Source organism: Cuculus canorus, chromosome 7 (genome assembly GCF_017976375.1).
Source record: "Cuculus canorus isolate bCucCan1 chromosome 7, bCucCan1.pri, whole genome shotgun sequence".
In the NCBI taxonomy this organism is placed as follows: Eukaryota; Metazoa; Chordata; class Aves; order Cuculiformes; family Cuculidae; genus Cuculus; species Cuculus canorus.
The window spans coordinates 25,688,534-25,714,442 of NC_071407.1; the positions used below are offsets into that span (position 1 = coordinate 25,688,534).

Consider the following 25,909-nt stretch of genomic DNA (forward strand, 5'->3'; position numbering starts at 1 on the left):
GGTGCATTTGCTGCTTGTATGACCCCAACTGCATGTCAAAGAGATTAGTCATTCAAATTTTACTCAGCTGTGAAGTAAGACGAGGAGCACCGGGATATGGCTAAAGTTGGGCATTCTGGTTCATGCCCTCACGGCACTCATCTCCTTCTTTAGGCCTGACTGCTTGTGAACTTGAAGGGCTCCTCCTCTTTCCTCCTTGGAAAAGCTTTCCAGCAAAGGAGACTGGGATAAAATGCTGGGATTCATATCTCTGTGATTGAACTGGCTCTGCTTTTATTGACAGAGCATCACTTTTTCTTACTGCGTGGCAGTGAGGATGGTGTTTGGGCCGTATGGCAGCTGCAGTCGACAGGGTGGCTGTGCCCTGATGTCCCAGGATGTTCCTGGGAGAGGGCTGGTGCCGGCACCTCTGCCAACACAATTCACCTGTGCTGGTTTGCTCTCCAGGGCCCAGGCTTCCAGCTGGTTTGAATCTTAGCATCCTGATTGCTTTCAGACGGATGCAAATTTGTGTCAGCTGGGATGCCGGCCCCACATCTCCTTTGGGAACAAGCAGAGCAGCGCTGCCCTGAATGCCAGGCGATGCTGGGCTTGCCCTCACCCTGACCCCACGAGGGGCTGCCTCTACCGCAGCTGTGGCGTTTGCAGTAATGATGGCAGCTGTGTGCTTAATTAAGGTTGTGGAATAACTGGCTGCTCTTATTTGGTACCTGAAGCTAGAAGGTTCTTCCACTTCTCCCTTGACCAACGTGGTCTCTCCTATTCTGGGTTTCAGTAAGGTAAGCTTTTATTGGTTTTTCTGGGATATGCTGTGCTGAGGTTACACCAAAAAGGGAATGCTTCCATCGTTTTAATAGGAGAGCTGGTGTGCTTCTGCAAAAGGTTTGTTGTGCTGGGTTTGAAGAATTGGTGGAATTACTGTGCAGCAAAAGCACTTTCTAATTCGAGATAGAGCATTAAGTAAGTCCATCCTACATTTAAGTCTGAAAGTTTGTATGAGGTTGTTTGAAAATGCAGCCCTGTGGTTATCACAGTCCTGTTCTGGGATAAGTAAAATAAGTCTCTCTAGACTTGAAGTAAAGCAGCTGGACAGGAGTTTGTGGTGATTTAAGTGCTTTATTTGATCTGCTGTGTTCTCGTATCTAGTGTGGTGACTTTTCCTAAAGGAGTGTTTTTAACCCTAATAGTTTCAAGGTTGCCTTGTAGCTATAGGACTTGTTTCTCCCATCCATTGGTCTCTTGACCCACGTCCCCTAAGCTCCTGCTCTGACTGCTGTAAAACCCCTTTGCTGAAGCAAGTTAACTTGGGTAAAGGCTGTATCATTTTCTTCCATAGGGAGAATGCTTTGCAACATGTACCAGAATTGCATGTAAAAGAGGATATTGACTCATTCTTGCTATTTGCGATGCTAGTGACTTACCAAATTCTACTTAAGGTGATCCTTCTGTTTATAATTGTAGTGGTGTCTAATGTTAAAAATTCCAGCAACTATTTTTTTTTTTCTCAATTTCTTTGGCATTTGTGTGTCTGCTGGGGGCATATGTGCTCCTTGCTAGCACCTTGAGTGGTCTCAGCCTTCTGCTAAAAATGTTTCCTTTAAAAAAAAAAACCAACAAAATAACCTGGAAGTAAAATAAAACTTCACGTGGAGGCTATAAAACAACTTTGACAAATCTGGTGTATGACCTAGCTGGCTCCCGCTGCAGGCGGTGGCAAATGTGCCTGTGCAGCAGAGTCATGATTGTGAAACAAAAAGGGAGTTCCTCCTACGAGCAGTAGTGGTGAGCACTTGCAGGGCATGGTGAGTGTGGAGGATTCAGGAGGTGAGGCTGTGCGGAGCTCTGGAAACACGAGCTAACGGGTGCAGTGGTGGCTTTGGCCTTGGAGGAGCTTGGCTGCGAGGTTCTTGTCAAGTTCTTCTTGAGATACTTGGATGCTGTGAAATTTCTGAGTAGTGAGGCAAGAGATGTATAGGAAATAAAACAAGATTTGCTGGGATTTGTGGATTTATTGATTACTTGCTTGGATTTTATGTTTTTGAAGTGTTTGAGGAGGGATTTTTTTTCAAATTGAGAGTTTTTCAGCACTGAGCCATAATAACACAGACATGAGTGGCTGAATGTTTCATTAAATCCTGCTAGTGCTATAAGTGTTCAGTGCTTAATTAAGTACATTATTATAGTTGCCCTTGCTCCATCCCTGAGCGGTCGGTCACTCCAATCCATGATGTGTTGCACTTTGCTTTTCTATTTTAATACATATTTGGCGAGGTGGAGTGTTGTTGGTTAACATCTTTTTTGAATTGAAAGTAAACAACTGGATGTTGTTTAAATATGTAATAACATTTAAAAGGAAACTTTCAGTGTCAACACTGATAGATAGAAAGATGCTTTGAGCTTAATATCTGAGGAATCGGAAGAGGCCTCAGTGTGCTCGTGTGACAGCGATTAAAAAGATGTTAAGTAGTTTTCTGTCAGTATAATGAGATTCTGTTGGATCTTGTTGGATTTCTGTCTCCAAACAAAATTATATAATCTTTATGATTAAGACATCTACTTAATTAAGGAGCTAGGAAAGATTAGAAATACTAGAAGCAAATTTGCACTGAACTTTAGAAGTTTCTTCTCGCATGAACCCGATCGGGGAGGGATGTTTGAATCTAGTGCTTCGGTTTGTGTTCAATTTCAGTTTTCTTTCAATCCAGGAAAAAGGTCACTGTACCTTGTATTGAGGTGGGGCTGTTAACAGGAATCTTCTGCATGGCAGCAAGCCTTGGATTTAGGGCTTTTTCTGTGGTTTGGGGTTTGTTTGGTTTTTTTTGGTGTTTTTCTGTTTTGGCTTTGTTTATCTTCTGGGAGGTGCTGCTAATAGTTTTAAGTAACTGTATCCTATTTTTGCCAGAGTGTTTCTTACAGAACTTCTTATATAGAAGTGCTTTTTATTAGTTGTTAGAAACCTAAATATTTTTATGACTGTAAGGTATGCATCCCAGTAGATTGGAAACCTGGACTTGGGCTCAGAGAGTTGGGCTTGTTCAGCTTAGAGAAGGGAAGCCATCAGGGAGGCCTTATATCAGCCTTCCAGTACTGAAAGGGGCTACAGAAAAGCTGGGGAGGAGCCTCTTGTCAGGGGGCGCAGGGAGAGGGCAAGGGGGAACAGCTTTAAGCTGAAAGAGGGGAGGTTGAGATGAGGCATTAGGAAGAAGTGTTTTCCTCTGTGAGTGGTGAAGTCCTGGCCCAGGTTGACCTGGGAAGTCCTGGATGTCCCCTCCCTGGAGGTGTTCAGGGCCAGGTTGGATGGAGCTCTGAGCAACCTGATCCAGTGGGAGGTGTCCCTGCCCATGGCAGGGGGTTGGGACTGGCTGACCTTTAAGGTCCCTTCCAATGCAAACCGTTCTGTAATTCTATGATATTTCTGGGCTCAGTGTTGTTAAATTAATGTTGCATTTTCCCCTGGCTTGAATTTCTTTCTCATCACACCTCTTAACGAGAAGGCAGAGTATCTGTCTAAGAATGCATTGGCACTCCCTGCATGACATAGAACTTGATTGCTTTTTAATATTTCATTATGAAAACAAACTAATATCCCAAAGATAGTTTGCAGCAATGAACTGCATCCATTTTCTGTCCTCACTGGTGTGGAAACTTTCTCTATAGTGTGCATTAACTGTTTAGGATTAAACCTTTCTGCAACTTTACATATATAAACACATATTTATGTATATATATGTGTGTGTATATATATATATATATATATCCTTGAAGTATCTCACTGTCCACACAGCCCTGTGTGATGGCTGCAGAGAATCATGTGACAAACCTACTTCCAGCCAGTGTTTGTAGGCTTTTCTGCTTGGTTGGGAAGCTGGGGCTGTCCCGATGAAATAATGCATATTGCACACTGTAGAGGGAAGATCTGTCCGCGTGGCCTCAGAAGGATTACTGATTTATCACCAAACAATGTGCTAATATCAGTTGTCAGCTGAATTTTGCTGCGAGAGTTATTTGCTAAAAGAAATCTGTTTCTTGGGAACTATTAACTTGATAAATCAAGTTGCTGCTAACGTAACTAAAGATATGTTACTGGCACTGAGTTACTGCTTGTCATACCATGTTGTGCTCTAATGGCAGTAAAGTGCCTGGAAAGCAATTTTGTTTTTTACTCTTATGTCTGTGTAAATAGCTAATTTATCCTAATGACTGGATGGGAAATAATTGGAAGTGAGTTTTCAAGGATGTAATGTGTGTATTAATAATGAGTGTGAACTGGCCATCGGGATGACTCTATTCTGCTTGATCCTCTTAATGCTGGTAAACATCATTATCTTTTCTAATGAGCCATGATGAGTGAAAGTAGCGCTGTTCTACGCCGGGAGTCTGTTGTGGATGTCTGGTTACCAAAACAATTTGCCCAGAAAGCTTTCAACAGATTAAAAATGCTTTGGGGCCTCCAGAGCTGCTGCCCTTGCAAATCTAACATAGTTTTAAGGCTTATATCCCTGAGAAAAGGAAGTAGCGTGGGTAGCGCTGGGGCAAGCGTGTTAGGAAAGCTGGATTCTCCTCATAGCTTTGTGCTTGCCTAGTCCCTGCGTGACCTTGGGGAAGTGGCTTTGCCTCTGTAAAGCAGGGCATGAAAAAGGGTAGTGGTTGCAACCAAAGATCCCGGAGCGTTGAAATATCAACAGGATCTTGCTACAGGAAACCCTGTGACGTGCTGCAACCCGCAACCGTTTCTGTGCTTTCCTGTTAAAAGGATAAATATGTGGGAGGACAAAACCGAATTTCAAATTTTGGGATACGTAAAATGTTTTTACACGCTGTTAAAGGAAAATATTCCGTAGCAGACACACTGTATCAAATCCATAAAATACTATTATAGAGAGCAGTTTAAGAAGTGGCAGTGCGTTGTTGGCTCAGTGTCGCTCTTGCCTTTGTTGGAAAATATTTAAATGTTTCACAATGTATGTTTATCAGTCAGAACTTCAGTTTTGAGTAATCAGTGGGTTCACTGCGGCTCTATTGCCCTCCGCACTTCGTTCACCTCGTTCAGCCACTGGGTTGTGGCTTGATCAGTTTACAAGTGAAAAATAACTATGGAAAAAGTTAGGCTTGGTCGAAGCAAGTTTTGTGGTTTTTTTATTAATGCAAGCACATCCAGTCAAACACGGAATATCCTGCTTTATGGTACAGCTTTATATTTAGCATTTCAGCTCAGAATAGCAAAACACTGTATTTAAGGAATGTATCAAACTGAGGGAGGAAAAATAAAAAGGAACCAATGTGGATACTGTGGATTGATTTCAAGTATATACTAGGACTGATTGACCAGTGAAGTGCACATTCATGTGAAAGCTTTTTTTTATACATTTACAGAAAGTGTTCTAAAATTGCATTTCAAATATATATATTTTTTCTTAGATTTTAAGCATCCCTTTTAAATTTCAATTACATAAACAAAGCTGATATACAATCCCTCCTATAGTGTCTGACAATGTTACTAGCTAGAACATCTCTGAAAGTGCAAAACACTGTAATAATACAGTATAAATATTCTTACTCTGATCCAGGGCTGAAGGTCAGTGCTTCAGCACAGGAGAAATAGCAGCAGATCATAAGAATTATCCCTCCCTCTTTTCTGGGCTGTTCTCGTTAACAGTTAGTATTGTACTTCTTCATTCTTTGTGGCATAACTGCTTTTTGTTTCACTTTGCCAATGCTATGAGAACAGCAAAATGTCAATTTATTGCCCTTCCTTACCCCAAATTACTCTTCTAATTTTAAGCAGTTGTCAAAGGGGGGATTGGAATAGGGAGAAATGGAAGGCTCTTGAATTTTTCACCGTACTACAGGGCTAATAGAACAAGTAATTTCCACTCGGTGATTGCAGATGCTTTGTGGAACAGTGGCACTGCTCTTGGTTGTAGGCACTCGGCAAGAAGAGTCTATTGGACTGGAATAAATGAGACTCTGGTCCAGCAAGTCTTGCCTCTTCTTCACCAGAAGGCAGAATAAGATAAAACCCATCTACTTACGAGTTATCATCTTTAAACAAGCTTGGGCAGAGGTATTCTGTGAGGCTTTCTGAGAGAGGCTGCAATCACTGTGAACTCTACGGGGCCTTATTTAAAAAGAAAATAGCTAAATTCAGACTAGAATTTTCAAAGGAAATGAGGGAATTAGATGCCTAGTTCAGTGGTGATGAACTTCTCTTAAGCTTCTCTAGAAAATTTTAGCCTTCATTTCAAATTGGGCATCAGAGTTTACTTCCCTCTCCCTGGCTTGTATGATTATTATTTTCCCAAACCTGTTTTCCAGAAACAATACTGAGCCTGTTTTGCAGAGATAATCTAGGTTAGACATCCTTCTCTTAAACAAAACAAACCAAAAAAATCCCTGATTTTTAAAAAGGAAAACACAAACTATTCCGACAGCCAGAATTTAAAGGATAGTTCCCAGAAGTATTAAAACTTAGATGTGTGCATCTTCACACATGCACGCACACATACTCGCACACAAACGCACGTTCCCCCAGCAGTTACCCCATCTTCTCTCTTTAAATCATGTAACAAAAATATGTTTGCTGCACCATCAATGTTACAGGCAGGTATACTCTACTTCATGTGCCATATTCTCCATTGTATTTAAAAAGTACATTGTACCTGGTTTCAAGACATCCATATTTTTATTTTCTTTACTTCCAGTCCAGTGTAATAGAAGGTACACTAAACGATATCAGTACCTTGTAAGGCACTATTTTCTGATGTAAGAGAGGAACATGCTTACTGCAGATGCCTAAGGCTTTGACTCTGCAAACCCATGTTGAATGGTATCGTTGATTTGAAGAAGACCCTTTACTTCAAAGCTAGAAAGAAGTGTAGAGTGTTCTGTAGGAAACTGGTCCAATGGAGTATTTAACCCAAACCCTGGCTTTAGTTGCGTTGTGTGTTTTAATTTTTATTGATTTTGGTGGAAGTAACAAAAAATAAAAATCTGGATGCTGATAGCATAAGATCTCTGCAGGGATACCATCTCCCGTGATACATTTCATCTCTGAGAACAGGGCCCTGCCCTTTGATTTAAAATAAAAAAAAAAAAACCAAACCAAACCCCTTCACTTAAGTGCCTTAAGGTTGACATGTGAAATATTTAACACATTTGATTTCATAAAAGTTACTGTATATACAAAACAGACCTCAGCCAGTGAGGTCTTTCTTAGCTCAGTCCAAGTTCTTTCAGGTTGCAAAACCACATTCATTCAATGTGCTTCAAAGTCTGCAGATCAGATCCACAAATCTCAGGCTCTATTAAGCAGAGTTGTCCTAGAAGAAGTAGTAATAAAAAATTATCTTTTCCATCATGAAGAAAAATTTTACAGTTTTGGTAAAGGTTGGCAATAGATCTACCTTGCATCACTAGCTGAAAGCCTTTCTCCAAGGGGTACTTTTTTAACTGATATAATCTGGAATATTTCTATGAATCCCCATAAAGGTGCTGACTTAAAAGTTAAATTAAAATTTTAACTTTGTAACATTACATCAGGCCCTTAACACGTGTTAAGCCAAATAACGTATGTTCCTCTATCATCCTAAACTACTGCTAGATGAAAAACATTGAATTTAATGCAAGACGCACTGCATGGGTATCATAAGTGAAAAGCTTATGCAAACATCTTGCAAAACACTGGATCGCTGTGAAACAGTGTCTCATTTGGGAAAATACAGTCAATGTAGCTCAATCGCAGCTCAGGACACGTAGACTTCTTCTTTGTCTGGTACAGACACACTGAATCTAAGTGTTTAACACAGAATGGTTTGAGTTGGAAGTGATCTTAAAGATCATCCAGTTCCAACTCCTCTGTCATGGGCAAGGACACCTTCCACTGGATCAGGTTGCTCAAAGCCCCATCCAACCTGGCCTTGAGCATCTCCAGGGATGGAGCAGCCAAGACTTCTTCAGGCACTGTGATTTACAAAGGTCTAAATCTTTCTGCCTTGGCCTCAGAAATCTCATCTCAATTAACTGATCTTATCACGTACATAAAAGAGGTGCTTCCCCACTCTCAAAGCGGGAGGACGCATTGATACTTTATCCTCCAAGGGTAAAAAAATTAGAGCATTCATATAAAATTTTATCCTCTTGTAAGATAGGTGTGTAGGTATGATAAATGATACCATCTTCTTAGAACCTTTAAATAGTTGTTCCTCTGAGAAAAGCATGTCTGAAAACTGCTACAAATATAGATTTTTTTACTGTATTTGATAGCCTACACAGCTATGATCTTGCAGCCTGAATTGATCTGGCTGGAAAAGCTGTATCTACATCCAAGGCCTATTGAATTTTTCAGATTTCAGTTCTGAAGAAAAAAAATACTTGGATGTGGGCCAAAATGGTCTTGAGCTGGATATGCTAATAGGAGAGAGGGAGCTGATTATCACATGCCTGTGTATGTCTGCATAAAAACTCATGTTCTGAGGAAGCTTCATACCTGAGTGTTTTCCAGCTGTCTTTTTCCATGTGGTTTTCTGGACCCTCACTTTCAAAGGATGCAATGAACAGAGCTAGGAAATAAAATAAAAATAGATACGTGGGGGTTTTTAATTCAAAAATTCAAAAGTTACAATACAACTGGTGTAACTTTACTGACTTCATAATGAAGTTTATTCTCATGAGGAGCTGATACAGAAGTGATAACATATATCAAATTTCTTTTGCATGTTAATTTTTTTATCTGCATTTCAACTAGTAGGAAGACTTGCTATAATGTTTGATAAAGGGTTTTACCTTCTTCACTATAAATGGGTGCTGTGAGTAGATAGCTCTGGATCTTCTTGTCCTTTTCAAAAGGGCACTCAACCTGCTTCCATGTCAGGAAGTCATGAATCTGTCTTGAAATCTCCCAGAATTTCTGCATGAGGTAATTAAAAGAACATTAAAATGACATTTCTTTTCTCTCGGTTATTGCTTCTTTTGTTTCAATTTCAGAGCCTCTCAATCTTCTGGCTTCTGAAATTCTTATTCTCAATCATTTCATGCCTCAGGTTTAGTAACCAATTACTGTCGTTCCAATCAGTTCTGTTTATGTGAATTTTATGTTTTCCAGTGCATCTGTTCTATTTCATGTAAAACTCAAATAATCTCTATGGCAGTACATTTTAAAAATAATCTTTTAACAAAAGGAGACTATATTCCACCAGTTTTATAGATTATTTTCTGTATATGCAATTGTGGATCTGCCAGATGTGTAATACAAACATGGCAACTGCAAGTACTAGCTTTCACAGAACTTGATGAAATCATTTCTCCTAGATAATACTATTGCTCTAGCGATCACAGCAGTGCTGAAGGAATTCATCACGTAATGAGCTAGATGCTCAAAGCTGGCAAATGTTTGCAATGTACAATGTTTATCTAGCATTACAGTTCTATAACAGTGAAGTCCTACCTTGAAGTTTATCTGTCCATTTGGCAAGCGGTTTGTATGTATTTTGTGTAGAAAGTAGATATCTTTAATAAAGAGGTTGAAAACTGGAATAACAATTTTCTCTCGATTGCTGTTGGCAGTCTGAGATCGCTGTGCTGCTCCTTGCAGGGCTGTGCGGTAATTACAGAAGTTGCTGGATGGATCCATGTGATGCTGTTTTTATGGGGAGGGCAAAAAAAGCAGTCAAGTAATAAATGTTTCTTAAATATCATAGAATCATAGATGGCTTGAGTTGGAAGGGATCTTAAAGATCATCCAGTTTCAGCCCCCCTGCCGTGGGCACGGACACCTTCCTCTGGATCAGGTTGCTCAAAGCCCCATCCATCCTGGCCTTGAACACCTCCAGGGATGGGGCATTCATGACTTCTCTGGGCAACTCGTGCCAGTGCCTCACCACGCTCACAAGACAAAATTTCTTCTAATATCTAATCTAAATCCCTCCTCTTTCAGCTTAAAACTGTTCCCCCTGTTCATCTCTGTCTGATGACAATTTAAATTAAGTTTTGCTTTTATTCAGATCTCCACTAGATGGAGTGCTCTAGTTAAGTTTTAAGGATAACAAGATGTTGACTCTAATATAAACTACCTCGTTGTTAAATGGTAAAAATATGCTAGGAAGAATAACCAAAAGATAAGTTGCATCCACAGGCAAGTAGGCAGGTGGAAATTTGGGAAACACTCTCCCTAATGTTTATCTGCTGGTGACCACTGACAGAAGTGTCTCTGATCTCTGACTTGGTAATTCCACAGCAGAAGTTTGGATGCAACTATTTGGTGGATTTGTAGATAAAGTCTAAACTTTATACATACCTCTAAAACATCAAACTTGGCTGTTTTCACCTTGGACCAAGTTTTCTTTAGCCGTGCCACAGGACTCAAGTTCATGCCAGCTGAATAGAGAGAGGAGAGAGAGAGAAACAACAAAGTTGGAAAAAAAAAAAAATAAAATAGGGCTAACATAATGGTGTTGCTCACGTATCAACACCACATGTTCTGGAAGGCAGTTCAGCTTGACAAACAAAAGTAGCTAAAGTCACCCGACCACATGTTAATCTGTTGCTGGTACATTCTGCCCCTGTAGAACAGTGCATGCTGATGTGGTCAGCCAGTTTAGGGCAACTATGGGCAGAGTCTTGCCAGTCCGGTTGTAATATAGGGTGCCTTTTGTCACTCGAGTTAAGGATACTCACAGATAATAGCCATCATGGAGTTGAAGTTTCCAATATTGAAGCATTCTCTTGCGACATCAATGAAAAATTCCACCATTCTTGTACGCTGTTTTTTCTTTACAACCTGAAAGAGAAACCCAAAATCTCTTATGAGATACGGGATGGCCTGAATTTTGGATGGGATGTTCAGTCAAAGGCATTGTAACAGGTTGATTGAAAAGACATCTCAAGACTTCTTTTTCTAGCTAAATCTTCTGATGGTATAGGCCTGATGGTGTTTTGTTAAGATTAATTTTTAATAAAGTAGCAGAAATATTTGGAGCTACAATCAATTACTTGTCTAGTTGTAGGGGATTGTAATTGTTTATGTATGAAGTTCAATGTCTTAGGGAATCTTGTCTATATAAACTGGACACTTCCAGCAATTTCCTGTTACTGGAAAAGGGAGAAGCTGCTATCAGAAAGAATATACAGAAAAACTGCTAAGTACTGAAGAAGGGGGGAAAGCAGTAGACAGACAAGACAAGCACATGTAACCTGAAAGTGAGAAGGAACAATTGCTACATCCCGATCTTTTTCATTTTACTGTGTATTCTCTTAAATGACCTCTTGAGAGAAGGTAGCGACGATGGTCAAAAATACAAATTCCCATTCACGCAAGCATGCAAATGATCCAGCAAGTGATGCTGAACATCTACTTTGCATGTCCTTTTAGAAATGGCAAAGCAAAATTAATATATAGCACGGTCTCCAAACTGTTTCTGAAGGCAGTCAATATTTCTCTTTTTTTTTAAAGCTAGTGTTATTGTCTAGATTACATTCATTCATTAAAATCTTTCCCATATTTAGATCTAGGCTCAGCATGGCTTATAAAAAGAATAGGTCCTGAGTGGTGACTGCAGACCCTCTTACCTAAGTATTTCAGTTTGTGTCATTCCAAAAGAAAATGGCTCAGTAGTTGATGGCTTGGTTTAGCCCCTGCTATACTAGAAACTTTGGTTTGATCGGTTTACTAAATGTACAGGCAATCCCAGGCATCTCTGGAATATCTCTTGGTGTGTTTTTGTACTAAGTTTTCTTGAGAGCAGGAAATCCTATGAGATTAGGATCAACATATGGAACTTCCTGAAACTGCAAAAGGCATCTGGATTTCCACTGACCGAGCAGGAACACGGAGAACATTTCCCACTTGATAGAATTGGTGCATATCGATAGGAATGTAAAAACACAGAGAATGCATATGCAAAAAAAGGGGTTCTGGGCAGTATAACTTCTATTTATTTATTTATTTTATGAAAAAAGTTGCTTTAACCTCTAATAAGGCTGTTATCCACCTTTTTTTCCTTAACCTCTACAGTGGCCCACTTTCTCTTTCTTTTGAAGAAAGTTTATTTCTGACTTTTCTACAAAAAAATGAATACATGACAGTGCTAATGATACCTAAATGCAGTAGAAGGGCAGCTTTCATTGTTAAATCAGCATTTTTAAGATGTGTATCTTTGAGAATTTGTCTGTAATTAAAAAAAAAAAAATCTAAAAGAGCTCCTGACTCATCCACAAGTTCCACTTCACTGCATGACTAATGCTACTATGGAAGTGACACAAAACTAGAGAATAAATGCAAAGCCCAACATAGCCATGAAGTCTTAATCATATAAGCATGCAAATAATTTAATGCTTGAGTAATGTCATTATCTTTAATTGCACTGCTAATGTTTAAATTCCTATCAGACCACTGCATGCCTTTTGTCCTTAAGGCCAGGATCGCTTTGCTATCTTGTTCTCTATGAATACCCACCCGACAAATCTCTGTAGCCACCAGCATGCTGAGACAATTGAACCAATTGTCATAGGCCTCCAAATTATACGTTTTGGTCACATCGCCTCGGCACTGTAAGAGAAGAGAATCATATAATTGTTTAGTTGGAAAAGACCTTTGAGACAGAGTCCAACCATACTTTTCCACTACTAAACCAAACCTCTGAGCATCCCATCTACCCATCTTTTAAATATCTCCAGGGATGGTGACTCAACCGCTTCCCTGGACAGCCACTTCCAGTGTCTGATAACCTTTTCACTTAGGAAATTTTTCCTAATATCCAATCTAAACCTCCCCTGGTGCCACTTCAGGTCATTTCCTCTTGTCCTATGACCTGTTATTTGGGAGGAGAGACCAGCACCCATCTTGCCACAGCCTCCTTTCAGGTAGTTTTAGACAGTGATAAGGTCTCCCCTCAAGCCTCCTTTTCTCTAGGCTAAACAACCCCAGGTCCCTCAGCTGCTCCTCATAAGACAGACCACGTGTTAATCCTATCCTGTATCATCATAATGTCAATATACCAAAGGATAAACTTCATGTTTATGCCATAAAAAAAACATCCAACAAGATTTTATCAAGACATAAGCTTAAAGAGGGAATGTCAGCCTTCCATGCACAGTGTGTCCTCAAATCATGGAAGTTCTTTACCCCGATTACTCTTTCTTTTTCCCTCCGTACCACTTTTTGTACCTTGTGATTATCCAGGGAGTCCATGTGGCTGACGATCTGCATTAGATCCTCTGGGTAAATGTTGCTCACCCTTTCCTGTGATTGGAGAGATGAGATCATACATGCTGAGACGGTGTCACCGTACAACAAACAGGCAGTTCAGTGAAAATGCATCAATAAAAACACAGGAGAAAATTTTGCTAACTTTCATATTCCTGCAATGTTGATATGTGGGGCCTTTTTATCACTGTACCTAACTGCTATTGCATGTTACTTGGTATTTTTTATTTAAGACATTGGAGGTTATCAGTGAAGCCATACTAAAATTCAGAGTGATGAGTATATTAAGATTTAGTAAATGCAAAATGTAGTAATTTGCCCAAATTAGTGTCTTACCAGTTCAATATATGTCAGCTGCTGTGCCAAGATCAGAGGGTCACAACACACACTCAGGATGTCCTTTTGAGTTGACTGTGGCTTGGTTTTGAGGATGGTGCCTTTGTCAGTAACAGGTTGACGGAATTTCTCTCTGATTTCCTGGTACTGGCTCCGTGCAGAGAGGGCCATCAGGAGATTCTGTGTCATCTGGCTAATGATCTTTTTCACTGTTCCATTTTCCTAAGGAAAAGGCAGAAACAATGACTGCTAAAAATCTTTAGCTCTTGCAGATCACCTGACTGGGAAATTCCTGACTGGGAAAAATAAATGCCTGTTATCCATTTTCTTTCATCTTATCTGAGCTGACCACCCTGCAACAAATAAACTTGTCCTAACTGCCTACACAACTTGATAAACATCATCATCATGCCTGCCTGCCTTCCCAACTCTGACTTGCTTGGCTGGTTGGCTTCTTGCAGCAGTTTTTGGCTAGTAAGCTCATTTCAAAGGCATCAGGGCCAATAGCTTAAAATGGGTATAGCAAAAGGTGGAAGCGTTGCTTCACAAGGCTTCTTAGATCCTCTGTGTACCAAATGCCAGAAATCTTTCTTATTCAGATCAGACCCACGGATGACCAAGTTTCTCTAGCTACGCCAGAACCCTGGGAATTCACATTATACCCAGGAATATATCCTAAAATATTGGCTTGGCTTTGAACAACGATAGCATTCAAAGATTTAGGTAAAAAACACCTATAGCAGATTTTAAACGTGGGCTCTATGAGGATAAACACTGGTAAAGCCACAGAAAGATAATCCATCTGTTTAGTGTTTTGACCAGGAAGGAAAGCTGAGTTCTTTCTGCCATTGATTGTGTCCTCTACGTGTTTCTCTGAGGCCAACCCCAAAGGGCTACTGATCACTTCCCTACTCCTCTGTCCCTCCTGCTACGGCTTTAAATGGCCCAGGTTCTCCAACCCTGTTCTTCCTGCTGTTCTTCCTGGAAAAACTAACTCTACCAAAGACAGTCCTCCTCTTTCCTGGCAATGGTCCTCTTGCTTTCATGCAAATTATTTCTCCTGAAGTTAGCCACAAGGTTAACTGTTAGTTTACAACCTGCTGTGTAGGTTTCTGTCAGTCAACTGGAGGCACTAGAAAGAACTGCAATGAGTCTGTGATCGTTCAAAGAAGCCACTAATGTGCAGTGATGACTGAAATTATGTAGCAGATGTGAGAGACGATGACTACCAAATACTTGTATATTGCATGCTATAATTAAGCAATAATAGTGTCAGAATGATACTTTACAAGGCAATAATCTGACTCCCAAGTGAAATAAAATGAAAAGCTGAAGGCAGTGTAGCTCATCTTGAGGCAACTGGATTACTGCTGAACAGCAGCTGGCTGGAGACATTTCAGATATTGTGCTACAAGTGTTCAGAAATGCCAAGGGAGTGTGCTGGGGGAACTAAAATCAAGTGCTAATTCTGTTCTCTGAGATGCTGAGCTTTCTACTGTAAATCATTTGACTTCAGCCGCTATGCCTGACTTACTCATGTGTCTGGGAGGAGGCAGACCCTCTAGATATAGATAATCAAACTTGAAGGCAGGTGAGAGTATGGCAGATGTTATGTGAAAGTGAATAAAGAAACTGCAACAACATCAAAGCCTATGGCTTACTTAAGCTATTTATTAGCATCTTAATAGTCAGACAAATGCCCTTAAGAGTTTTAGCAGTTTCCTACCATTACTAGTTTTACCCTGAATTTTCCTGCAACTTTAGAAAATAAGCCAATAAGTGTACAATAGTTCATCCTTGTTTGAGTTGAAACAAGACATTTGTACATCATCTGGGGTGCAACCCTAGCTGTAGCTATGGCTATTTGGTACGGTGCCTGATATCCCTAGGACAAGGACCTGACCGCTTTGTGAGAGTTCCGAGTTAACTTTCTATCCTGTGTATGGAGAATAGTGTCCTAAGGGGGTTTGGAAAAGCTTTACTATACTAAATAAACACCAAACCATTACAACAATCCCTTGCAAATGTGCAGTATGGGTAGTTTCTTGTGGTAACAAATACTGAGAGCAAGAGCTACTTTTTGTCAGTGCCAAGTTGTTTCCTAGGGGTCAGATGTGGCACAGCTCTTTGCTGATCAAACTTGACCTGTAGCCCTGTTAAAGGATAAATACGGTGATGTCATCAAATGCCTCAGACACCAGAGCACTGAGCCACTCTAAGAAGGTGTATTTTTCTCAAATGACAATTTATTCGTACATAACAGAGTGGGAGGGAAGGGAATGAGAAATAAAGGCCACACTTCTTTCTAGTTCAAAGGAGGAAACAGATTAAATACTAAGACACTAAATAAAATCTCTGCCAAGTCCCCTTTCTCAGTAGTATCTCTGTCAACACACACCTCTTCACCCTTATCTACAAAGGAAATAGAAGGCATATTATAATCCTGCTTCCTTTTCCCCTCCTACTGCAGCAATGACATTTTCATAGTAGCATCCAGGTAAACAGCGTTGCTGATGCAATGAAACTGCCACACTTCCTTTGACAACTCGGTAACACCTAATTGCATTGTGCCCTATCACCGATTGATGCACTGCTGTCAAACCTGTTGTTCTTCATTTTCTCTGTACTTGAATCAACAATGGTATGCAATAAAATTGTATCCCCATTTCCTGCTAATTGTTTTCAAAAATACCTTGAAGTTGTAGGTTTAAAAATAAGGAGAAACTTATGCTTCTATGTAAGTAAGCCTTCATGTTCACACAAACACATTACAATTAATTCCCTTGTAGTTCTGGACTATAGCCTTCCTTCTGTTGGTAGTTACAGTTACCTTCTCAGTGAGAAAAAAATGAACAGAAAACTAGCAGCCCTTGTTTAATTTTTGTGTATTTGCTTTAGAAAAGTCTTCTGTGAGCTCTAATTTTCTTCATAGGCTGGAAACTCAGAGCTGTTAAGACTGGTGATTGACTAGCTAGCAGAGCTCAAATATAACTTCCTTTGTGGAAATACTGTGTGTTCACTTCAAACACAGCAACAAACCAGTTGCTGATTGTTAGAAGCGAGGAATGAAGTGTTAAATAACAAGCATCTTCACCTTGAAGTACATTTGATACAACCAGTTGACCTGTATTGCAGGACTTGGATGTACAGAGTAGTAACAATGTACAAAAGATGGTACATAATCATGGAAGCTAACTATATTGTGCCATTATAGTCACTGTTCTTTCCTTTCTCCTTCTGTACCACATCCATTTTTCATGTTGTCGTGACTATTTTGCCTCTTCCTTTCACACATGGTGATTATACATAGACAGTTCCTGCTAATGAACCATTAAGTTCATCACTCAGCCCCTGTCCTGTGGTTACACTGCAGCTTAGCCACTGCTGCTGTAGTCCGTTTTAGAAGATCCTGCGTACAGGAGTAGGAGCTTGTATATAATAACTACATGTGAAGGTTGACAAATATTGCTTTCCCACTTAATGGTTTCCCACCACTGCCCCTACCTCATCACATTGTGTGATTCTGTGAGCAATCTCCTTCAACTCCTTCATGGATTTTTCATCTTGGAAATCATAGGGGAAAGTTTCAGTCCATTCCTTCAGGAGCTGAATGATTTTGGCAGCGAAGGATTTTAGCTTTGCCTAGAAAGAAACAATAAGTTGATTACCGACCATGGACCTTTCTGACTGCAGAGTAAATTAGCTGATGAAGGCTCACTTAAAACTAGAGACAGCTTGGAAAATTTGCAGTAGTAGTAGGCGAAGAGGATAAAAAAAGAACATATTTAACTGTTAGCCACAGTCTGAAATAGTATTATTAGCCTCCTTTCATGATAACTTGATAACATCTTTTACCAAAAGCTCTGAAGATATTTTCAAGGTTAGTTGTATAAAGCCAAGAAGACGACAGAAGAGTTTGACTTATTTGATTGATGTCAATGGGACTTCAGCTAATTTATGCCATCTGAGGCAGCAGTACCTTAGTATTTGAATTCAAATGCATACAAACCGCAGCACTCTACTGAGCATCTTTCATGAGAAACATTCAAGAAGACATTTTCATTCTATAGAATTTATCAGCACCTCCAGATTGAGCTGTACGTTAAAATAAATGAATGACAGGAAAGATGTGTGTGTTCTCCCCATGACATCTAAATCAAAATGGACTTTGAAAATAAAAAGTATTGGCTCTTACTCAAAAAGCTATCAACTGCAGAAAGGGGAGGGAGAGTTATTTTCTAAGTTCTTCTTTTACCCATGAATCTTCTAAGGCTTTCTATCAGTTAGACCTGAGTTGGATACCAATTACTCCACTATTGTAGCAATAGAGAGCAGCATCAGTAAAGCCAAGGGAGCACTCTTGTAAACTTGGGAGTGTGAGTGCTAAGAATGCTTTTAAGGAACAAGAGGAATCGAAACTTAATCCAGGTTATATTTATTCTCCCATCCATCTTGTGATGTGCTGAGGAAAAAGAGGAAGTGTTCCATTTCCGTTTACCTCCCCACTTGTGTAACCTACACAAGTCTTACTACGCAGCAGTTCCTTTTCCCCAAGCATGGTGCCTTTTCCTCATTGCACTCTCCACTGGCCTCTCAGGGGTTACAGAAGGTGACTTAACATGTGAGAGTTGCTACAGGAAATCAGTGCATTTTCTTGTAAGACAAATGTAGTCTTGCAAGAATTGGTAGGAACTCCTGCCAAAACATCACCTGATCAGAGTATGTCTGTTTATTTAATCAAAACTAAAAGTCAACCAAACAAAGCTATTTTCTGTGGGTTTTTTTAATTTACATCTCACTGGTATACAGTCAGTGGGATTATTCATAAAGATTAGCAAGAACTCAGAAGTCAAACCATGTGCCTTTGAATCCTCAATCTGAAAATGAGCCAGTGATTCTTTTAAGTCTGAAGAGAATTAGCACTGCGAACTGTACTCTGCTACTACGCCTTTCCCAGCTGTTTTTATCAATAACATTTAATTGATCCTGCTAGCGAGAGAAGCGCAGAATAGTTGGATAGTGAGGGCAAAAAGAAATCATCACTGTTCTCTCTGCTAGCAGTGGGCATTGCTGCAAAGCAATCTCTGCCAATGCTACTCCTGAGGAGCCCAGCTTCAAGGTATTTCTAAATGGTGTGGGACAGACTTCTAGATTATAATTCTGTCCTCCAAACTCCCATTGTCATCTGCCCTGGGGAAATGACAGTTTATACTACTTTGCTAGGAAATGCATGGAGCCTGGCATTATTAAAAGAATAATCTGTAGCTTGTGATGGAGAATGAATTAACCAGCCAGTGTGCTTCCATTCAATTAAAGGTAATGGGTACGTTCCACTTTCGTTTACCAAACGCTACTACAAAACTGGGTTTTTGGTATTGAGCTGACTATCCTTTCTTTTTAACTTCTGAAACTGAAAAGGGAGAGATGGGAGCAGAAAGGTTCCAAACTACTTCCTTAGGCTGTGGCAATGATCTCCAGCTTGAATACTGACTTCCCATCTCAAGTATCTACTCATGACTTGATAGGGTTTGCTTCCTTCATGATGGAAAGTTATGCATCTGTTGCAACTGCAAACCACATTACTCTTCATGTAATTCCCCTTCATGTGTAAAAAAAGCTTAATGCTTTATCAGATGCTTCTAACATTCATGAAAATAAAGGTGTGCTGCTTTCTGAGTGCAACATTAAAAACTATCAATACAGCAGAACATGAGATTCCTGTTTCATGTGCACTCTGAAACCCAAGCAGCCTGACAGGCCTGAGGCACATCATTTGTGGCAGCCTAGATAAAGGCCCACAGATTTCTGGGTAGCAGCACACATTTTCCTTTTTGTTATGGTTGCAATAAACCTACCAACGTATTTTTTCTGTAGTCCTACTCCAGATTTCAGCCTCCCGTTGTGAGGCCCAAAACACACACACATTTCTTTGAGAAGAAAAAGACTTCTGCATGAGATAGGACAGACAGGACTGAGAAACAGCTACCAATTAGAAGGGAGGGCAATAGCAGTACTGTGCCTGTAGGAAAGGGAGGCTGAATGACAGTGACCTGGTTATGAGTATTGGTTTTGCTTTTAAAAGGAAGAACTTGACAAAAATGGAGGGAAATAATTTTTGCAGGGACTTAATGTATTCTAAGACAGAATCCAACATCTACTTTTTCTTACTACTTTAACTGTTGAGTTAAAAAATACCCTCAAGCTGCAGAAATAATGCACCACAGTTTTAACAACAGGGTTTTCCAATGAAAAATACAATGCAAGTGTGTTTTTATTGTGATAGTCTTGGGTCTTTCCAATCTCTGATGCGCTTATGGAGAGTTAAATTTTATCCTTTATGACTGAAGGGCTAAAGTCATTTGGTCTGTTCAGCCTGGAGAAGAGGAGACTGAGGGGAGATATTATCATGGTCTACTGCTTCCTTACAATGGAAGGAGGAAGAGCAGGAGCTGATCTCTGAAGACCAATGATAGGACCTGAGGGAATGGCAGGAAGATGTGCCAGTGTAGGTTAAGGCTGGATGTTAGGAAAAGGCTCTTCACCTTGAGGGTGGTGGAGCACTGGAACAGTTCCCAGGAAACAGTCACAGCACCAAGCTTGACAATATTCCAGAAACGTTTGAACAACTCCCTCAGACACCTGGTGTGACTGTTGGGGTTGTCCTATGCAGGGACATAAGTTGGACTTGATGATCCTTGTGGGTCCCTTCCAACGCTGGACATTCTGATTCTATGATTTCTATACTATAATTGATGTCTTAAACCATCAAACCTTTTCTTTTATATGAGTGGCCAAAGGGCTCCAAGACAGCCCAGAGTGTTTTACTTTTAAATGCACTTTTCTTTGGCTTGTTTTCTATAGGACTCCTTGGCTAGTCAATGATGTCAAAAGCAAAGCAGAGATAATTACCGTGGTATATAACCTCAAAGCTTGGCTCCTTGCCATGTTTTCAGCTCACATGCTATCCAGGCAACAAGTCAGCCAGCTTCTCTTCTTAGAGTTTGCTCATGCAAATCTCTTATCAGAAATGATCAGAGCTGCTTTAACTACTTTGCCAGCTATTTCCTGCTACAGAGCCACTTAATTAGAAGGTGCTGGTAGCTGATGACACCTTAATGGGTTATGACTGTGAATATGTAAAGTGCTTTGAGTAGAGAAATGCTGCATGTGAAATGAGCTTTTATTTGTTGCCAGACAGAAAAATAAATGTTTCCAAATGCTAGCGGCCAAACTGTTCTGTAAAACATACAGGTGCTTGCAGTAGAGGGTAGTAAAGTAGTCATTTGAGGGGGATGTCAGAAGTTTATGTAAGTGTTTTCCTAGAATTTTGTGTTTAATGGGCAGGAAAAAAAATTACAGTTTATACTGAGGGGGTAGTAAGGGATCAAGGGCATAGCAGGAAAAGCAACCGACAAAACATGTAAATCAGAACAGCCTCCCAAACACTCATGTTTTATTGTCACCCTGCTGTTTGCTGGTTTTCCTGTAGGCCCATTTCCTAACTGTCAGCAGAAGGTGTAAGAGCGTGGGTGTTTGGAATATGAGCTGCTCTATTTTATATCCTCTTGTTAGGATATAATGCTATTTCATTCCAGTGTGAAAGCCATGTGTTTTAACGTCTGGCTGAAAAGCCAGAATACTACTGCTTTACAACTAATCCCTTCTCTTTAAATGGCCAGGTGATAGATACAGTCCCCAGATACTGGTTTTATTTTAAAATTGTTATTCACAAATTTCTCATCTTCTATCCCATTATGTTTAAATCCAAATATTCCACACGTGTATTTTGACATCACTGACAGCGGTCTTCCTCTTTGTGTCTACAGATGAGCTTTACTCATTTCATGTCTCATATCATCCCAACATCTCTTACCAGTTTCTACCTCTGTTTAGTTTACTACAATTTGAAAAGCATCTGTTTGAGGTTACTCAGCCACAAACTGGTTTGGCTGTGATAACGGTTATCACCTCTGTGTATAAAGTCGGATGCAGTGGTTCTTGCACCTTATTACCCTGGTCCCTTCAATTCCTCAGCACCTACATGATGAGTTACATAGCTATTTGGTGAATAGATCGGGGGACTGACCTGGATGAAAGTCATTTTGCACCAAGTGACTAGTCTTCCCTGTAGAGTAATTTTGTGACTTACGAGATTGCACCCCAGGAATAGTAAGGGAGGAAGAAGTCCTTTCTTCCATTCTCCCAAAGAAAAATGGATCTAAAATATGCTCAAGATCTGAACAATCTCAGTGTTAAAATATTAGCTGATTTCATCTTTGTTTCTGTCTATTTGCATCCTAGCTTGGACTACTCTGGTACTTTAATTTCAGATAAAACCCCTTCAATACATGCTTTCCATAACAGTGAAATTCGGATTTAAGTTCATACCATAAACTGACCCAGTTTGGTTTCACCTGCTGTAATAACACTGTGGTCACCTGTGTCAGCACAGGCTTCCATTTTAAGCAGTCCCTTAATTTTCATGAGGACTAAATTTCTTCTCATTTACCCTTGCACCGACCTAAACCACTCCACCAATAAGCTACAGCAGAGCACTCAACTGATAGAGGTGGTGAAGCAACTAGAGAAAGGGCAATCTGATTGAAGGGAGACCTAACTTTGTGAAAGCCCAGAAGTGCAAAGCAACTTACTGGGCAGGTTTCACAGCAGATACACATTGCCTCCAGTGCACAGCACCAACTTGTAGCACGTGATCAAGGTTGTATTTCCAGCCACTGTACCCGACCGATAAGGTAGTACATAACCCATGTTTGTAGCTAGCAAAGAACCAACACAGCTTCAAGGAAAGAATCTCATAGAAATGCATCCAGTAACATATGCCAATGATGATTTCAATGTAACCTTTATCAACCTATTTAGCTTTACAATATGAAGGAGAGAATAGGAGATAAGTGACGGTAGCAGAGCTAACCAAATGAAATAATGATGCATTTAACATTTACCTTTTCTGCCTCAGTCCCAGCTTCTAGCTGCTGCTTCTGTTTAATGCAGATCTGCCCCACTTTAGCCAGGAGCTCGTGTGGGTGAATGAAGACTCGTGAGCTCAATAGAAAAGTGAAGATGTAAGTCCTCTGTGGAAGCAGAGAGAGAAAAACAGAGAAAGTTGAATAACTTCAGCAAAAATAATCTGTCCTCTTCGGAAAAAATATTCCATAAACCACAAATATAACTTTCCTTTCAAAATGTAGTGGTCCTCTTTAGCTCTGTTACAAGGAAATGCTGTAGCCTTCAAGGGTGTTAAATGTGGTGTTTTCAGATTCCCGAATAATTTCTTTTTAAAATGTCAAACTTAATATGCCTAACTAGTCATCACTCACCAAAAAGACAAGTTAAATATGTCCAGCGTAGGGTGTTCTGCCTCTAAAATGCTGCTATTTCTACTGCCTGCTTCCTTTAAGAGTGTTTTTCATTGAGCTGCAGAAAACTGCTTAATGAGTATTCCAAACCACAGCTGCAATTTTTCATGTATGAGGGGGTTTTGTTCCCTTTTTCCCCAATCACTGACACAAGGTTTAGCTTAGATTGTGGCCATATGACAATAATTAATTTTATGCTTGACTTAACTTGTTTGGGGCCTGTTTCAGGGTCCTTTGAGTATGAACCCTGCTAATAAATGCCAACAATTATTATTTCTCATTAGAAATAGCCTCTCCATTTGTATTATAAAAGCTGTAATGCATTGCATTGCAAATCATACTCCAGACAGTTTACTTGAAGTGAGAATGCCTTCATGCCTGAGTCTTGCTTCAGTGTTTGAAACCTGATTTCTGTATCTCAATGTAATTGCCTAAGTCATGACAGCAGCATCTCCTAAGCACTTCTGGTTTTCCTTTAGGCTTTTTGACACAATATGGAGCTAGGAAATTGTAGGGGATCTCCTTGACAATGGATTTCCATTAACCTTTGATACATCTGCAGTGTGTGCTGTTATTTCGCACAGTGTTTTTAGAAATGTGACTTCGAAGGCCACAGCCAGGTGTGCATATAGATAGTTAATGTGTGCATATAGCCCCTTGGGCTGGGCAGGTAAATAGAGACATCTAAGACCAGTTGTCTAAAATATGGCACCTCTACTAATAGCTACTGAATTCTTCTGTTTGGAGGCTCTAAAACACGCTGGTAGTTAAAAAATACTGGTATCTTTAGGACTCCAAAAGGGTTATGGGGTTTATCTCTCTAATCACAATAAAAAGTGCTATTAATGAAAAACGTTTCCACTTCTTCAATACCCAGTGTGCCCTATAATAGAAATTTAGTACTAAAACCCTTCAAATATCAGAAGAGAAAAAGCAATTATTTTAACTAACTAAATAAAATTCACTAAAAGTCACAGTGTTCTGGGAGTGAGCGAAAAGTAAAATAAATTAATCATAAAAAGGGAGCCAACAGGAAAGCTAGGGAGAGGCTCTTTTTGAGGGAGTGAAGGGATAGGATGAGGGGGAATGGCTTCAAGCTGCAAGAGGGGAAATTTAGATTAGTTCTTAAGGAGAAATTTTTTCCAGTGAGTGTGGTGAGGTACTGGCGCAGGTGGCTCAGAGAAGATGTGGAAGCCCCATCCCTGGAGGTGTTCAAGAACAGGTTGCATGAGGCTTTGAGGAACCTGATCCAGTGGGAGGTGTCTCTGCCTGTGGCAGAGGGGTGGAACTGGATGGGCTTTAAGGTCCCTTCCAACCCAAATCATTCTATGAATGTATTAAACATCCAATTCTGTTCCAAGCATGTGGAGGAAGCTAATGAAAGAACAAAGTGTAATGTGATACAGCACAAACATTTAAAAATCTTCATTCCAATTTGAAGAACTTCTCATACGTTATCCCCTAATTAGAAATAGCATTAATTCTGTACAATCAGAACTGGAGATAACCTGTAATCCTGGCCTTGTTTGTTGTTTACAAAAAGAGGAAGAGAGGAGGCAAAAGGTTAACAGTATGGACAGTTTGGATCACACTCTTGAGCAGTGCTTCCACTGATGCCTACAGAGCATGGACAGCTGGGGCAACCAGGCTTTGTGTGACTTAGAGCAGGTGGCAAGGACACTAACAGCAGGGCCTCCTTTCTTGATGGCACAGCTGCAAACATCCCACACAAACGTACACTGGGAAACCTAAGAAATTAAGCTCCTGTTTGGTATATTGTTTATGCCGCTCTTCAGAATTGCAGAGTTTATTTTGACATTTACAATGATGAAAAGTGGAAGTTCATTACTTTATGAAAGGAATTCAACAAAGCTCTTACACCTGCACCTGAGAACACTGGATGACACTGTGTTAGCTTTGGAGAAGCTCTATGAAAATCTGTAGTAGTGTATGCAGTGTGTCATGGGCACTAAAATCAGGCTGAAGAGCTAACCTGTCTTGCTTGTATTATGGGATAATATATCATATCTTTTATTCTTATGTGCATGAGAATGATCCTTAAGTTGATACACTCCTCATTCAGAGTAAAAGCATGGGAAACAACAGTTTGAGGTTGTAGATGGGTTTTTTTGGGGGGGCATGAGGGATAGTGGACCTGTGTTTTAAATTATGCCTGGTGACCCACTGCTATTTTTTGTAGCCAACTTCTGTATTCTTTCTACCAGTGTTGTCCTGAACCTAAAACTGTGAGTCTGGACTATTTGGGAAAGGAATGTAGCTGTTGGATGTGACAGCTGTCACTGGGCGTGCGAAAATTCTTGTTCTGAAAACATGAAGCAGCCCTTTACTTTTATTCTATTTTGCATTTGACAGAGATGGGGAATAATAAAAAAAAATAAAATAAAAAGACTTGGATATTTTCATCCATTCCCCACATTCTTATTTTGGGAGTTTAAAAGCTTGTCTGAAAGATGCCCGCACATGTAAGTAGCAGGGAACGACAATTTACACCATGCTGTCCTGCCAGTGACCTTAGCTCTGATAAGCTGGAACACTTTCTTTTATGGAAAGATATAATTTTGCTTCTCGTACTAATTCTAGTGTTGGTCCTTGATTCAAGCTTGTGTGGTGTGGGACAGTGTTTATCCAAAGTCACTCTGAGAAAGGTCCGTTCAGTGTATCATTTCCCTATTGTTATACCGCAAGAAGAGCACGACCCGGATGACCTGTGCTTTTATCTGGTTTCTCTGATAATGTTTTAGATGATGTTCAAAAAAGGGCTGAACTGGCAAGATGCAGGAACACACATGGCCATAAAAGTGCATACTCTCCATTTTGGGCTTGCTGATGTCTCTATAATCAGTGATATCTGTACGGGACCCATGGAATGCCTTTCCAGACCACAGTGGACTACTAGGTTTTAGAAACAAACTGTTCTTACTTCTGGAACCCGTCTGCTGTATTTTTATTCCTTTTCTTAGGTTATTTAACTGGAATT

At 40.1% G+C, this 25,909-nt stretch overlaps 1 protein-coding gene across 6 annotated transcripts in view; it reads right to left on the minus strand.

Moving 5' to 3' along the window:
• Positions 1 to 5,106: 5,106 nt before the first annotated feature.
• Positions 5,107 to 25,909, minus strand: part of RASGEF1A (RasGEF domain family member 1A) — a 172,742-nt gene continuing 151,939 nt past the window's right edge. For all 6 annotated transcript variants that reach the window (XM_054071848.1, XM_054071844.1, XM_054071849.1 and 3 more), the window contains 11 exons: positions 22,498 to 22,626; positions 17,039 to 17,176; positions 13,535 to 13,756; positions 13,160 to 13,234; positions 12,449 to 12,541; positions 10,672 to 10,774; positions 10,292 to 10,371; positions 9,443 to 9,634; positions 8,782 to 8,905; positions 8,486 to 8,558; positions 5,107 to 7,319 (listed from right to left, as the gene is read on the minus strand). In XM_054071848.1, coding sequence (XP_053927823.1) covers positions 7,295 to 7,319; positions 8,486 to 8,558; positions 8,782 to 8,905; positions 9,443 to 9,634; positions 10,292 to 10,371; positions 10,672 to 10,774; positions 12,449 to 12,541; positions 13,160 to 13,234; positions 13,535 to 13,756; positions 17,039 to 17,176; positions 22,498 to 22,626 — 1,254 coding nt within the window. In that variant the 3' untranslated portion in view covers positions 5,107 to 7,294. The remainder of the gene's footprint in view (positions 7,320 to 8,485; positions 8,559 to 8,781; positions 8,906 to 9,442; positions 9,635 to 10,291; positions 10,372 to 10,671; positions 10,775 to 12,448; positions 12,542 to 13,159; positions 13,235 to 13,534; positions 13,757 to 17,038; positions 17,177 to 22,497; positions 22,627 to 25,909) is intronic.